Source organism: Oryza sativa, chromosome 2, assembly GCF_034140825.1.
Source record: "Oryza sativa Japonica Group chromosome 2, ASM3414082v1".
Lineage (NCBI taxonomy): Eukaryota > Viridiplantae > Streptophyta > Magnoliopsida > Poales > Poaceae > Oryza > Oryza sativa.
In genome coordinates, this window is record NC_089036.1 from 35627989 (window position 1) to 35642870 (window position 14882).

General features: G+C 43.8%; 2 protein-coding genes and 1 long non-coding RNA gene across 3 annotated transcripts; 2 read left to right on the top strand and 1 right to left on the bottom strand.

Annotated features, from left to right (window-relative positions):
* Window positions 1-1338: 1338 nt before the first annotated feature.
* On the top strand, window positions 1339-2478 carry LOC4331157 (heavy metal-associated isoprenylated plant protein 3). Its single transcript, XM_015768749.3, has 2 exons — window positions 1339-1614; window positions 1724-2478. The coding sequence occupies exons 1-2, from the start codon at window positions 1464-1466 to the stop codon at window positions 2176-2178; spliced, it is 606 nt and encodes a 201-aa protein (XP_015624235.1). The 5' UTR covers window positions 1339-1463; the 3' UTR covers window positions 2179-2478.
* Window positions 2479-3697: 1219 nt separating this feature from the next.
* Window positions 3698-6162, top strand: LOC9271633 (heavy metal-associated isoprenylated plant protein 3). The gene is made up of 5 exons (XM_015769085.3): window positions 3698-3785; window positions 3854-4154; window positions 4239-4564; window positions 5231-5327; window positions 5416-6162. Exons 1-5 carry the CDS (start codon window positions 3777-3779, stop codon window positions 5751-5753), a joined length of 1071 nt encoding a protein of 356 aa, XP_015624571.2. The 5' UTR covers window positions 3698-3776; the 3' UTR covers window positions 5754-6162.
* Window positions 6163-10852: 4690 nt separating this feature from the next.
* Window positions 10853-14882, bottom strand: LOC136355151 (uncharacterized). The gene is made up of 2 exons (XR_010739302.1): window positions 12305-14882; window positions 10853-11047 (listed from the first exon to the last, which is right to left on the bottom strand). It is a non-coding gene; the product is annotated as an uncharacterized lncRNA (long non-coding RNA).

The following is a 14882-nucleotide window of genomic DNA, read 5'->3' on the forward strand; positions in this document are numbered from 1 at the left end:
CAACATGTCATACACACGTAACTTTTCAGTCACGTCATCTCTAATTTTAACCAAAATTCAACTTTGCGCTTACCCTTAGTTATGGTTTGGTTTCTTCGATTGCAAGGTAATCGAGCATGCACGCCACTGCGCAGTCTTTCAGTGAAGTGATTTGACGCGAGCTATTAGTAGCTGTACTGCTGCTTTATGTACTCTATAGAGTACTACTTACTGCGTTCAAATCCTAATTTCCGTGTCCAACGTTTAACCGTTCATTTTATTTAAAAAAATTAAAAAGATAAGTCACGCATAAAATATTAATCATTTTTTATCATCTAATAACAATAAAAATACTAATTATAAAAAAATTTCATATAAAACGGACAGTCAAACGTTGGCACGGAAACCCAGGGTTTGCCTTTTTTTTAGACGGAGGGAGCAGTCCATACTCCATACTGCCTTCGGATAAAAATAAGTTTATTTTTCACCTATTATTATACACGTATCAATATAAAAATAGAAAAAACTAGAATAACTCTATATTATCAAATTCTAATATAACTATTCATCCATTTATCTATTTCTAACAAAACTATTTCCAATGAAATAAATAATAGGAGCTAAAAATAAACTTGGGACGGATGAAGTATTATGATCTGTTTAGTAGATCTTTAACTCTTAAATCTAGCTTCAAAAGTTGGGTTCGGAATGGAGTTGTGGAGCAGGCTAAACCTAACTTCACCTCTATAGCTTATTTTCTAAGAAAGTTCGTCCTATTTTAAAATAGGAGGTAAAATTGTTTACAAGCTGTGCAGACATATCAATAGGGTGTGTTTAGTTCCCACACAAAAAAATTACACACTGCATCGTCGTATTAAATGCATGCTAAAAAATAAATAGATTACGACTAATTTGCGAGATGAATTTTTTGAGCCTAATTGCTCTATGATTTAACATCGTGGTACTAATGATATATTAATTAGACTTAATAAATTTGTCTCGCAGTTTACATGTGGATTCTATAATTTTTTTTTGGTTATTAGACTACGTTTAATATTTTAAATATGTGTAGTATACCTTATCTGAGACGGCAAAAATTTTTATTCCTATCTGAACACAGCCTAATCACTGAGCTCGCCTAGTGTGATGGAGTCGATCTCTTTCACATCAATCGGGTTGGAGCAGAGAGCATCAACTCCAGTTTGTCGGGCCTGCCGTTGACTGACCCGTTGACACGGCCACACGCAGTCTCCAACCCAACCCTTGCAGATCAAGGAGCCGCGTCGTGGCCCCCGCCCAAGCCCAGCTTCTCCCTTCCCCTCCTCTCTATAAAAAGGGCTCCCCGTGTGCTAAGCTAGTAGTCATCTCACATCTCATCCATTCTTTTTCTCATCTTCTTCTTGCTTCCATCGCAACAGCAGCAGAGCAGCTACTACTAGTTGATCTCACTTGAGAGAAAGGGATCCATCCATCCATCCATCAAGATGGGGAAGAAGAGCAAGAACGGCGGCGGAGGAGGAGGCGAGAAGAAGGCGACGACGACGGAGGTGGTGCTGACGGTGGCCATGCACTGCAAATGCAATGGCTGCAAGGACAAGATCCGTAATGGCGTCAAGGAACTCGCCCTCGTCCCAGGTACTACACTACTCCACTAGCTTAGCTGCCTGGATCGATCGATCGATTGATTGATTGATTGATCGGGCGGTGAAGTGATGGTGATGAGTGATTGATTGATACAATGCAGGGGTGGAGGCGGTGGACAAGTCGGCGGTGGAAAGCAAAGGGGAGGTGAGGCTGGTGGTGGCGGCCGCGACGGCGAAGCCCGAGAAGCTCAAGGACCGCCTCCACAGGGTCACCGGCAAGAAAGTCGACCTCCTCGTCATCGCGCCGCCCAAGCCTGCCGCCGCCGCCGACGACGACGACAAGGCCGCCGCCGCCGAAGCGGTTGCCGCGCTGATCAGGCAGGCGCAGGCGCAGGCGGGCGTCCACGTCGTCCCGGGCGCGTGGGCGGGCGGCGGCGCGGTGGCGTACCCGGCGTGGGGAATGCAGCAGCCGGAGGGCGGGTACTACTACTCGCCGTCGACTTACCCTGCAGGCGGCTTGGTCTACCCCTACGCGGCGGCGTATCCACCTCCCGGTCAGCAGCTGCTCGGCAATGGCGGCGGCGTGGTGTCGCCATGGTACACTCATGGCTACTAGCTTAGTAGTACATTAATTCGTAGTATTAGCGATGTTTGTTTTGTAATTAGTGATACAGTACGAGCTAGTACTTGTATCCAGATGAGTATCAGTAGTGGATCGAGCAGGAGAGTACTCCAGTTAGTAATGGTGGTTGTCATCTATAGTTAATTTTGGTGGGGTGATGAGGCTCATGTGTGTGCACATGTAGTGGTGGTTATAACAAGTGTGTTAAATCTCTGTCTCATCGGAACTGATGGTATTATACGTAGAATCGCGATCGTATTCGGCTGGCAGTTGCCACCTTCCCCCTGTTTGAAATCATCATCATACAATGTGCTAGTATGCTATACGACGAAGCAAAAAAGGCTTTTGGATTCGGTTCATGGGGTTGCATTGGCAGGCAGTGTGGCATGTACAGTACACTGGCCGGAGCGGAAGTAGAGCCCAAAAAGTTGTTTGATTTGGCCTCCTCTGGGAAACAATTTTAATCACCTAGGTGTACATCCACCTATTCGTTACATATCAACTAAATTGGTATAAAATATTTAAAAAAATTTGACAACTAAATTGGTATAAAAGTATTAAAAAAATTTGACAGGATAGATTCATATGTAATATATCACCCCCCACAAACATACAAGTTCAAATTCAATTTTTACAAGTTATAACAAAAACAACAAATCAAACTCTGATTAGTATACATATATTCATAGTTAAATTTGTTATTTTTGTTATAACTTATAATAGTGAATTTTAACTGTGTTACATTATATATCATTCTATCTTCTATTTTTTTAAAAAAAAAACTTATAATTATTTAATTGACATGTATTAAACAAATGGACATCCACTCGAGGGATTAGAAGCCTATCTCCAGGCTCCTCTCTCTGGTCTGGCTGGTTTGGCCCGGCCAGCTTCTTTCTACAGGAGTATCATCATCTTTGTGTTCTGGCTCCTGTGTTGTGCTGCAGCAGCAGCAGCAGGCAGGGGAATTGAGGCCAGATGAATCAAATTGACCATGGTGGTGGTTGTGGTTGGGTTGGTGTCTGTCTTTTGTACTTGAGGCTGATCTCGCTGGTGCCAATCCGTCCGTCGCCACGATCTCACGCACCGTATGTTGCCCTACGTGCTACTACTAGTAGTTGTAGAATCGTGCGTGATTCACAACACCAGCAGCAGCAGCAGCATTAATTTGTTGATGATCGTTGCGGTGCCTTTACTGGAGTGAGTACGTACGGAAGGAAGGAAGGGTCGGTGGGGCCCCGGTGTCAGTCTCCACACCCCACCACTATCATCGTGCCTGCATCTGCATGTGTGTACGTACTACGCGAGAGGAACGGACGGCTCCGATCGATTCGCCCGCCTCTCCCCCGAAAAACGAATCACCCACACACGACTTGCGTTTTTGTCTCTCTGCTCTCTGCTGCTGCTGCTGGGTCCCACACTCCCACCACCACCACCCTCGCCGCAAAAAGGCAACCAAAACCCCATCACAATTCACAAGCCTAAACCCCCCCCCCCCCACCCCCTCTCTCTCTCGCCGTCTCGCCGCCGCACACAACACCACACCTCGCCATCGGAGCAGAGGTCGAGGAGGAGGCGGAGGAGAAGCCGCCATGGCAAAGGTAATCTCCTAGCTCTACCCTCCCCTCTCCCTCTCATCGCATCGCGCTACTCACCATCTCAGTTGCAGAAGAAGAAGCGCACCGGCGGCGGCGAGCAGCCGAAGCCTGCGTCCGACGTCGCGGAGGACAAGCCCGCCGAGGACACCTCGCCCGATGTGCAGCAGCCGCACCTCAACGCCGCCACCACCACGGCGGCGCCGGGGACGGACGACAAGGACGCCTCCACCAAGGCCGACGACCCCAAGAAGGACGCCAAGGAGAAGGAGAAGAAGCCGGCGGCGCTTCCCGTGGTCACCGCCGTGCTCAATGTCGACATGCACTGCGACGGCTGCGCCAAACGCATCCGCGCCTCCATCCGCCACTACCCAGGTGAGCTCTCCCTCCATCCATCATCCTCTGCTTCGACTCCATCTCTTCTAATCCTCCTCTGCTCCATCTCCGTCGATCGAACAGGTGTGGAGGGCGTGGCGATGGAGGTGGACAAGGGCACCATGACGGTGGTCGGCCGCTTCGACGCCAAGAAGCTCCGCGATCGCGTCGCCAACAAGACCAAGAAGAAGGTCGACCTCCTCCCCAACAACAAAAAGGCTGGAGACGACAACGACAACAAGAACAACAAGGCCAACGAATGCGACGGCAAGCCGGCGGACAAGAAGCAGCAGCAGCAGGAGGACGACGGCGACGAGGCGGGGAAGGAAGACAAGAAGAAGAAGAAGGAGAAGGAGGAGCAAGACGATCAGAAGAAGAAGAAGGCCAAGGACAACAAGAAACCCGTCGTGGTGCGTATGATACTAATAACCTTCCCTTCCGTTCATGTTCATCGTCTAAATTCGATTCTATTCGATTTGACTGAATTGTTCCCCGTTGTTCGCGTGAATTTCGTTGGAGTTTGTTTCGATCTGTTCCAGCGAATTTTCTGTGCCACCTATAGTCCTACTAGTACCATATTCTGCCTTGCTTGCAGAATTCCATTGTGTCGTGTTGCTGGTTCATGTGTTGCTGCATTCTGATATGATTCTCCACAAAAAGCTAGCGTGAGATGCAGCGGGGAGAGAGAGAGAGAGCGTCCGTGTGTTGCATGAGCCTTTGCTCTCCTTTTTCCTCCCTGAAAAGAAAGAAAGAAAGCTGTAGTACGCAGCAGCAGCAGCAGAATGGTTGCCTGCCTTGTTTGAGCTTTTGCCACCATGCAAAGGAACAGTAAACCACACCCTCTCTACATGCCAATGCCATGCATGCATCTGCATGTCTCTTCCACACTACAGTACAGTACAACCCCTGCACCATTTTTCTTTGTCTTCTTCCTTCTTCTTCTCTGCTGCTACCTTCCTTTTTCATCTCAAAGAAAAAAAACACACACAGATACAGTAGATACATTGTGTTTGGATGTTTGACTGCATCTGCATTGATCTGCAACATGAATTTGCACGTACCGTACGCCAATGCAGCCGGTGCCTGGGACGGTGGTGCTCAAGATCGGCGCCGTCGGCCTCCACTGCGACGGCTGCATGAACCGCATCCGCACCAAGCTCTTCCACATCCAAGGTAAACAACCTCTCAATTACTTGTCCATGATTTCATTATTCAGTTTCAGCTAATTAAACTCCAGTGTGATCTCTGTGTGGTTTTGCAGGAGTGGAGCAGGTGGCCATGGAGATGGCCAAGAACCAGGTGACGGTGACCGGGACCATGGACATCAAGGCCCTGCCGGAGAAGCTCCGCAAGAAGCTGCGCCGCCCCGTCGACGTCGTGCCGCCGGGCAAGCAGAAGGACAAGGACGGCGGCAAGGACAAGGACAAGGAGAAGCAGGACGGTGGCAAGGACGGCGGCGGCGGCGGCAAGGACGCGGCGGCGAAGGCGCTGACGGCGGAGAAGGAGGCGTGGAAGGCGGCGTTCTACGACCAGCAGGCGCTGCTCGCCACCGAGTTCATGCTCAGCGACGAGAACCCCAATGCCTGCTCCATCGCCTGATCTCTTTTGCTGGTGATTAACAAGGCAAAGCAGTGCGAGAAATCTAATCAGTGTTCTGGTGATCTGTTGGTTGGTAGTGTTTTTTTGGTGGCAAGATTAAGATCATCTTTGACATGTGAAAGACTATTTAGATTAGCATCTAGGGAACTGAAAGAGAGACTGAAAGATAGGAAGGAGTACTAGATATGATATGAAAAGAGAGGAATTGAATAGGGAGGGATGATAGACAGAAAAGAGAGATTCAGAAAGGAATCTGTAACTGCAGTTGGCCAAGCTGCTTTTTTCTTGGGAGCTAATCGTTGAGGCATTAGCAATGCTGATGCTAAGTACTCTTTTTTTGTTACTGCCACTTGTTAGGAGTACCAATGATTAACACAAACACACTAGTGCTACTAGTGTATTATCTGTTTGTCATGTGTTATCTATGCAGTGCTGCTGATTCTGCTTGTGTGATTGTGTGTCACTGTGGTGTTGTGTGTGGGCTGTGACAAATGGAACAAGAGAAGGCTGCAACACAACACAACTATACACAAGAGAAAGCAGCAGCGTTTTCTTTGGCTGTCTGCACTGCACTTCACTGCAGTGGAGTAGAAGTAGGAGTATGTGCAAATTTCATATACTAGAGCAGTGTTGGTAGTGGTCCACGGAAAGCAGCTGCCACCGCTTGTTTTGGCCTTCACCGGAGAGGAAACCCAAAACAAAACAAAACCAGAAAGCGAGACCTCCGACCTGCTTTCTTCCTGCACAAAGTGCAGATATGCAGCAGCAGCAGCAGCCTCTGCTGCTCTGTGGCTCAGAGCAGGAGGCACTCAGGCACAGGAAGCTGGTTGCCAATGCCTTTTTCCGTTTGGCCCTCCTCTTCTCGTCTGCATCTCGGAAAACATGCAGAGAAGGGAAGTGAGAGGAAATCATCAGGACAGGGCACGACGTTCAGGGCAATTAAACTGGGAGATTTCTTTTTTCTTCTTACTAGTAGATGAAATTGTTTGATCTAGACAAGTGCTCATACTCCAGCACGAAAATCCTTCAATTTGAAGTTGAAAGTTTTGTTAGAGCTAGCAGTCCACTTCAAATTCAAGGTGGTAGTGGTACTCCTCCTAGTATCACTCCCTCCGTATTTCAATGTATGACGCTGTTGACTTTTTGACAAATGTTTGACCTTTCGTCTTATTCAAAAAATTTATGTAATTATAATTAATTTTATTGTGACTTGATTTATCATCAAATGTTCTTTAAGCATGACATAAGTATTTTTATATTTGCATAAAATTTTTGAATAAGACGAGTTGTCAAACGTTGGTTAAAAAGTCAATAGCGTCATACATTAAAATATGGAGGGAGTACTTTTTTTACAAGAACCTAAAACCAGACAGGGAAGAAATAGGAAACACAGATCATCTGAAAGAAAAAAATAGAGGGTACGTGGAAACAGATTTATGGTCCATGAGCTGCTCGTGTCCTCTGTGTGGTTGTTGGGCTTATGTTGTGGGCCTAGTGGGCTGGGTTAGCCATATCTTTTTGGGCCCCTTATGTATGCTCACTTCTGATCCAATCACATTCCAGAGTTTAACTTCCCAGTATTTTTATTTTTTCGCTTCCAGCGATGGAGCAGGAAGAAATCAACTACTGTATCAATTGAAGGAGTTGTGGTATCTTCCCCTCTCTAATAAATAAATAAATAATGTATGTATGTATCTTAGAGTATTCTTTATAGTGAGATACTGTACAGTAGTAGTGTGCGTGTGTGAAGAAGGTAAGTACTACATACGTATATATAAAAACGTGCGTGTGCGTTTATGTATGGAAATTTTTTTTCGCCATCTATCTATGTAAAAGGGGTTGAAGTTTAATATATTCCCTCAGTCTTAAAATATAATAATTTTATAACGAGATTAGATATAGGGTATATCTATATTCGTAGTAACGAGTCTAATTATGTTACTAAATTTTGGGACTGAGGTAATAGTTTATTTAGCTCCATTTGAGTTTTTTTTCTTGGATCCGCTCGTGCGCCCATAGTGTAATGGTTTCATTTAGAAGTAATTGATTGTGAGATTGTGGATGAATGGATGGGATCGCGAAGAAGCAGCAGCGAGCAGGGTTTCCCAAACCGCCGGGGCCGGGGTTACCGCGCTCTGGCGGTAAGCATGGTTACCACGCGGCAACCGTGAAAAATCGTACGAAACCGTGCAAAATTTATCAAAAATCTAATTTTTTAAAAAATTATTTAAATTTAAGGAGGTTACCACAGTATTTCTATTACCGTACCCTCATGGTAAAGACGGTAACCGTGATAACCAAGCGGTTACCGACGGTAATGTAAACCTTGGCAGCTAGAGGCCTGCAAGAGGGAGGGAGAGGAGGCAGGCAAACGAGCGGCGGGGGGCCACGGGCCATTTGCACTGCGCCATCACATGCGCTTGCAGCAGCCACTACTTGCTTAATTGCACTCTCTTACTGGGGTCGATCCATCTGCTCATTAATTACTCATCACGCTAGCTAGCTTCTTTCATTTTCTGCCTAGCTATATATTGGATCGGAGTAAATTAAATATTTTCACGTACGCACGGTACGGCCGGCAAGCCGGTAAACCGTTTGGACCTGGTCGATCGATCTTTGGAGCACTGCATTTGCATTTGCATTTGATTTTGCATGCGGCGTAGAGATGACGAACGAGATCGATCGATCAGATCAGAGTGGGTGCCGTACCTACATGCACGCGCGCGACCAATTGGACAGAGGCATTAATTAATTATTTTTTATTATTTATTTGTCTCTTTGTGGATGCATGGCGATACCGAATACTCCCTCGTTCCAATATGTAGCAATCTAATCCTATTCTATGTTCAGATTCGTAGTTTGTTACATATTGGAACGGAGGAAGTATATAATTAAGGAAGCTAGCTAGGGAGTGCGCGGTTGATCCCAAAACCGATATTCATCTGCATTTAATTACATGTGTGTGTGTATAGTTAGGTTATGTTGTAAGTGTGTTAATTAACAGACGATCAATCTAGATTGGGATTTTTTTTACGGAGGGAGTACGCTCTAATATAAGATGACATGGGTGAGCTAGCGAGTGGTGGATCTATGCAGTTTCTAAAGACACACAACATACAAGTGGAGGGAGGGGTGCATGAGAGAGATCAAGACAAACGAGGATCCGGCCTCCCTTGATATATATGTTCATTTAAAAAAAATCAAGACTACAAATTATAGGTAGGAGAACGGCATTGTAGCACGTTGGTAGAGGAGCTATATGGTGTTCTTAGTGGTCAAAGTTTGAGTTTCCTCAACTTTGATTTTCTCACCATTATTTTCTTCTCTCTTAATAATCTATGCTAAGTATCCTACTTTTCTCTTTTTCAAAAACAAATTATGACCATCAACTTCTTTTCTCTTAATAATTGATGCTAAGTTTCCTACTTTTCTCTTTTCAAAAACAAATTATGGGTAACCTATATTTAGGACGAATCATAGGTAATTAATGCATGTCAATTAGAGTTGAGTTGTGTTGATTGTATAGGTTTTCTCGCCATTTCTTCTCTCTTAATAATTGATAATAATTGATGCTAAGTTCCTATGGATCCACGAGGATCCTATCGGTGAATCATTGGTAATGCATGTAGGTTAGCACTATCAGAGTTGAGTTGTGTCTTAATAATTGCTATAATTAATGCTTAGTTCCTATGGATCCATGCATGAGGATCCTATTGATCAATTTCTACAATGAAATTCTTGGTCGCCGTGTGATAGCAAGCTGCTAACTTCGAAATCCCCAGCGTTTGTGATGATCCTGCTTGTCTAGGTAAACATATCTTATGACCAAGACCTCCGGTCGTCAGTAGAAATAGGCTAAGGGTGAATTTTACAATGATTTTTTTGGGTGAATTCGTCATATATCAATGACGGATTCATTAAGAATTTAAAGTCTAGATCTGTTGTAGTACAACGTGAGTATTTTCATAGGCACGCCCCAGTGTTGACATAACAGACTTGGATAGATATCTTCAATCCAACAAAGGACTTTGGCAATTTAGCTTCTCGACACCATTTTACTCGAAGCTCAACCATATACCCTCTAGCAATCATCCTAGAGACCATGTCATTCTTATGCCAGTTCATCCCCACCTCCCATGAACTCATCTCGACAACCAAGTCAGTGTTTTGCCGGTTCGTCTCTCATCTCCCCCTCACATCCTTTGCTCCACTACTTCGCTGCGTTGCCCTCTACCGAGCTCAATTTAACCAATCGAGTCCCTTTTCCCCGCTACCAACCCTATCCACTCCTCTATCCTAACGAGCGTTCAGTGATGCCACCATGTCCTCGCCATCACTGCTGAGACCAATTGCTACCCATTGCCTACAACCGGCCAGCTACTCCCTACCCCTCCAAGCCTAGGCAATCCGGCCTCTAATTTCCTCCCTCAGTGGCCCTCCCTCCCACCCATCCATCCACCTCTCTCTCGGAACCCTAATCCAACGGTGAGTGGACACGTCGCACAACTACCGGTTGAAACCTGTTTGCAGGGATGACGTTGTCGCAAACGTTCGCCCGTTAGCATTTCCGTGTACATGCGCATGCATATATATCATGTATAGTGATTTACTATTGACATGATTAACTGAGTGTACCATGGGTAGTACCGTTGAGAACAGTGAGAGATTAGGACAGGGCGATCGATGATCGAGCATTGCTATATAGGAGTATGACGAAAAGATATCACAACGTTTGGATCGAGCGATATCCACCACACATAGCGTAAGGTATAACGCAAAGACAGGTAAGTACAGTGCATGAATTGGACAGGGTCCACCTTAAACTGAAGTCTGAACCTAGCGCTGTTCGATCGTACGTACGAGAGCCCTAGCTGTGACCACATCTCATGCATTTCATCATGCACTAGCACTGTACGTACACTGTCAGCTAGCTGCTAGTAGAGCTACTTGAATTATTAATTTCTGCTGTATATATATACATTCTTTGTCCAAAAGAAAGTCAATTTTTAACTTCAAATTTACCCCCAGAAGTTAGTTACGTTTCTTTCTATAACGTAGCGTATTCCTCCCTTCATATTCAGATTTATGGTCATAGAATATGTCACATCCATCTAATATCTTTTATATTTTGAGCCCGAAGGAGTATCTAGTAGCGAATTACGACTAATTATTTATACATTTATTGTGTCGGCATATATGGATATATAGGCATGAGTTTCTCATCTCAGCACCTCAGCAGCCTTCATCTGAAGCAGAAGCATGCGCATGCATATATTGAAGTAGTAACTGATGATCTGTACATATGAGGAGATCGATAAATGATCAGACACTCAAACACACACATGAATTAATATACGTCAGATGAGATATGATCATTGCAACTTTCATCAGATTTCAATCGATCCATGCATGCATATGAATTGATCGATCTTATTAGCTAGCTGCTGACTGAAGCCCTGAAGTTTCAATCAGCTGCAGGGCATGCATTGCATAGTGCAGCATGCATGCATGCAGCAGCAGAAGCCGCTCGCATTCAACATCTATCTGAATGTCGTCTGATGATCTGAAAGCTAGAGAGAGCATGCATTGTCGTCAGCAAGTCAGCAACTAATTAAGCTCATCAGCAGCTCTAGCTCGTCGTATTGGGCGCCCACATTGGCGTTATTCAGTTAAATTTGCAGCCTTGCAGTTGCAGTACTGAAGCATGAATGACTGCAGGCCGACATATGTGTACATACACTTGCATGCTAGCCTAGTTGCAGCTGTTACTTACTGCCCGGCACTGAAATAGTTACTCCTCCTACTGATCCTAACTCCATTGCAGTAGTAAAACTCAATCGATACAGGGCTAACTACAGCAACAGCACTAGTTCATGACTTTCATGTGCTAGTAGTACTATTAATTAATCATACCAGAGTGGAGTGTACTTCTTAATCAAGAGGAGGAACATATATGTGTGCTAGCTCACAGTAATATGTACGTATACTGATCTGAAATGCAATATGTAGCATCGTACTACAGATCAATTAGGACTGCAATAGCTGATTAACTAGTAGCAAAGTACATACATTCGATTAGATCTCCTTTCCAAGTACTACTTAGATAGTATTAATTAGCCAAACTTTGCAGTCTAGTATTAAGCTATATTCTCATATTCCAAGTACTACTACACTGGTATATACTAGCATGCATTGTATGAGATATATCCACTTACTAAGTTACTGAAGTTCAGACATATCTTATTCCTGAACGAACAAGCTAGCAAGTTAATTATTACCGGCTGTTATATGAGAATAGCTAATGCAAGACTCGAATGTGAATCGATTTCTGGCAGTGTCAATGTGCAGCCGGCCATGAGATCATATCGCAGATGAATTAAAACACAATGCAAAAATATTCAAGCAAAGCATCATTGAAAAAGAAACGACCGATATCAAATTAAAGAGGCGCACCGGCCAAGCAGCATGCAGCAGCAGCCTTGAGGGCCGGAGATGCAGCAAAAAAGCAAGAGGTAAATTAAAGTGAAATGAAAGGGGGAGAAAATTTTCACCTTTGAGACAGTAGTACCACCACCATTCTCTGCAAGCCTTGTCTGATGATGAATGATGCGCCATGGCTACTCTCTCTCTCTCTCTCTCTCTCTTTCTCTGCAAGTCTGCATCTGCATACATATTGGTCCCCTTTCTTCTGCACAATAATAGCAAATGTACGACGTACGTACCATTGGTCCACACAATGATCGACTTAGATCGATCGATATGATGTGATTTAGACAGAGATGATCCACATCAATGTGTATGCAAGAATGCAAGAAACTGTTCTTGATTCGAGAACTCATGGCCAATCGACCATGGCTGCCTGCCTGTCCCTAGCTAGCTACCACATCCTTTGCCTCTACACAGTACACACACTACATGAGCTAGATATATAGATCAAAAGATTTACTGCCTCCATTCTAAAAGTTGATCGATTCATGTAAAAAATTTGATTTATTTTGGGACAAAAGGAGTTCATTTGTAAGATCAGACATATGCATATATATGTTGTCTGATCCTTCCAGTTCATATATATCAAAAGAGACATGTACACCTACTTCTTTCTTGAAGATGGCACAGTAGTCTATACCACATCTGTTACTATATGATGATGTTTTAATTTAGCTTTGACATGCATGCTCAAAGAGAAGAATGGAGCAGGAGAAGCTGAAAGTATGCAGTGGCAAGCAAACATACACATATGGAGTACTTAATTGTTAACTAAGCTGGCCTTCCATTAATGAAAGCAAGAATGTTGTTTGGATATATATATAGCCCAATTCAGGGTGTATAGTGGTGTACTACATGTGTTGCTTTGATGATGTACTACACTATATAACAACAGAGAATATATGCAGCATATATATATCAGTTAACTGGAGTGGCACAGCACATCATATCCCAACTAATGATGATAGGAATATTTACATCGATCGAGCATATTATCTGCAGCGTCAACCAGATACTAGCAGCCAGTGCTGTATAAGAAATAAAGTATGCATATATCTGCATGATTGATTAAGGAATACTTGTGTACTTAATTAATCAACTAGCTAACTGAGTACTGCCCAGTGTATAGTACTTATAAAAGCAGCTAACTGGAAGAATTAATTGAGCTTGCAGGTGATTAGTGAAACATAATTAAGGAACAAGAGTACGTGTCTGAATGGGAGAGGATGAAGCTAGCTAACTGAAATGTAAGTCAGTGTGCACGTATACGTGCAGATGATAGATAAAGCTGATCGATGATGTTGAGCATCTGGGACAGCTTAGTTAGTCAATTAGTCTCTAATTAATATATACCTTGAAATTAAGCTTCTATATATAGAACAAGTGTACAGATGATGCCAAGGGAACTGACGTTGAGCTAGCTCTCCTGCATCACGAGAGAGGGAAGAAGAGCTAGCTAACTTCCAATCGAAATGATATTTATGTCATAAAATCATGGTGTACCTGAATAATCATCATGTTTCTTGGTCCATTAATTCCTGCCTGTGTACCAGAAAAGACGAAACCACATGCATACTGGAAGACTGGGAACATTCATAGGACAAGATGAGGAGAGCATGAACAATAAATTAAATTAACCAAACAACGACCTAATTAAAACAATGGTAGATCATCACCTTGTTTTGACTAGCTCCCACCATGACTTTATTATGAGAAAATTTAAACGAAAACTCAAAAATATATTAATTCTTAAATACTCCGTAAAGGAGTAGTGCTAATTGAGGATTCCACATATATATATTTGAAGAAGAAAGAAAAGAAAATGTGCTTAGAAGAAAGGAGTTTAAGCTGAAACAATTAGCCAAGCTCAAATATATAGGAAGGGGAAAGCTAGCTATAGGAACTGTACCTGAAGATTAATTTCTAGTCTCCAATAATCAAAGCAGGCCATGGATCGAGACGAGTAGTCGAGCGTTTGCTGATGCAGCATCATCAAGATTCTCATCACATATAGTCAGCCAACCTCGATCTCGTTTAGGGATGAACTCGATGTGAATCTTGATGGTGCTGCACCTGCAAGCACCGACTGTTTGCTACTAGCTCCATATATGCATCGATCCATGCCTCTCATCCTCGCCAATTTGTGCCAATTTGTGAGATCGATGCATATATATGGTGCATACACTACCAGAAGAATGGATAGTATATATGGAGAATGGAGCTAGAGGGAGATCGATTAGGAAAGGGATTAATTCTTCCTCATCTATGAATGGATAATGAGATATAGTATGGATCAATCATATCAAGATCGATCGAAGAGGATATATATATATTATCTGTGGAAACAACAGATTAATTTGGTCCCTACTTAAAGTAACAACAAGAAAAGAACCACATACGCCAAACAGATATCCATGAGGAAAAGAGAGAGAGAGAAATTAAAAGAATCAAGAACCAGTAGCAGAGACTAAACGATCCATCCGATGGATCGCCGCCGCAGCTCGCCGGACCAGAAACGAAGACCTCACCGGAGATATTATCTCCGGATCGATCGATGTATGGATGGAGGAGGTGGAGGAGGAAGAAGAAGAATAAGAGGAAGAAGGTAAGGAGAGATTGGGGTTGGCATGGGTGGCCACACAC

What these genes read in the sequence shown, in the direction of transcription:
- LOC4331157 (XM_015768749.3), top strand. Translation starts at nt 1,464, where the DNA reads ATGGGGAAGAAGAGCAAGAACGGCGGCGGAGGAGGAGGCGAGAAGAAG. An exon ending in GGAACTCGCCCTCGTCCCAG is followed by an intron (nt 1,615 to 1,723) that starts GTACTACACTAC and finishes GATACAATGCAG; the next exon opens with GGGTGGAGGCGGTGGACAAG.
- LOC9271633 (XM_015769085.3), top strand. An exon ending in CTCCATCCGCCACTACCCAG is followed by an intron (nt 4,155 to 4,238) that starts GTGAGCTCTCCC and finishes TCGATCGAACAG; the next exon opens with GTGTGGAGGGCGTGGCGATG. An exon ending in ACAACAAGAAACCCGTCGTG is followed by an intron (nt 4,565 to 5,230) that starts GTGCGTATGATA and finishes ACGCCAATGCAG; the next exon opens with CCGGTGCCTGGGACGGTGGT.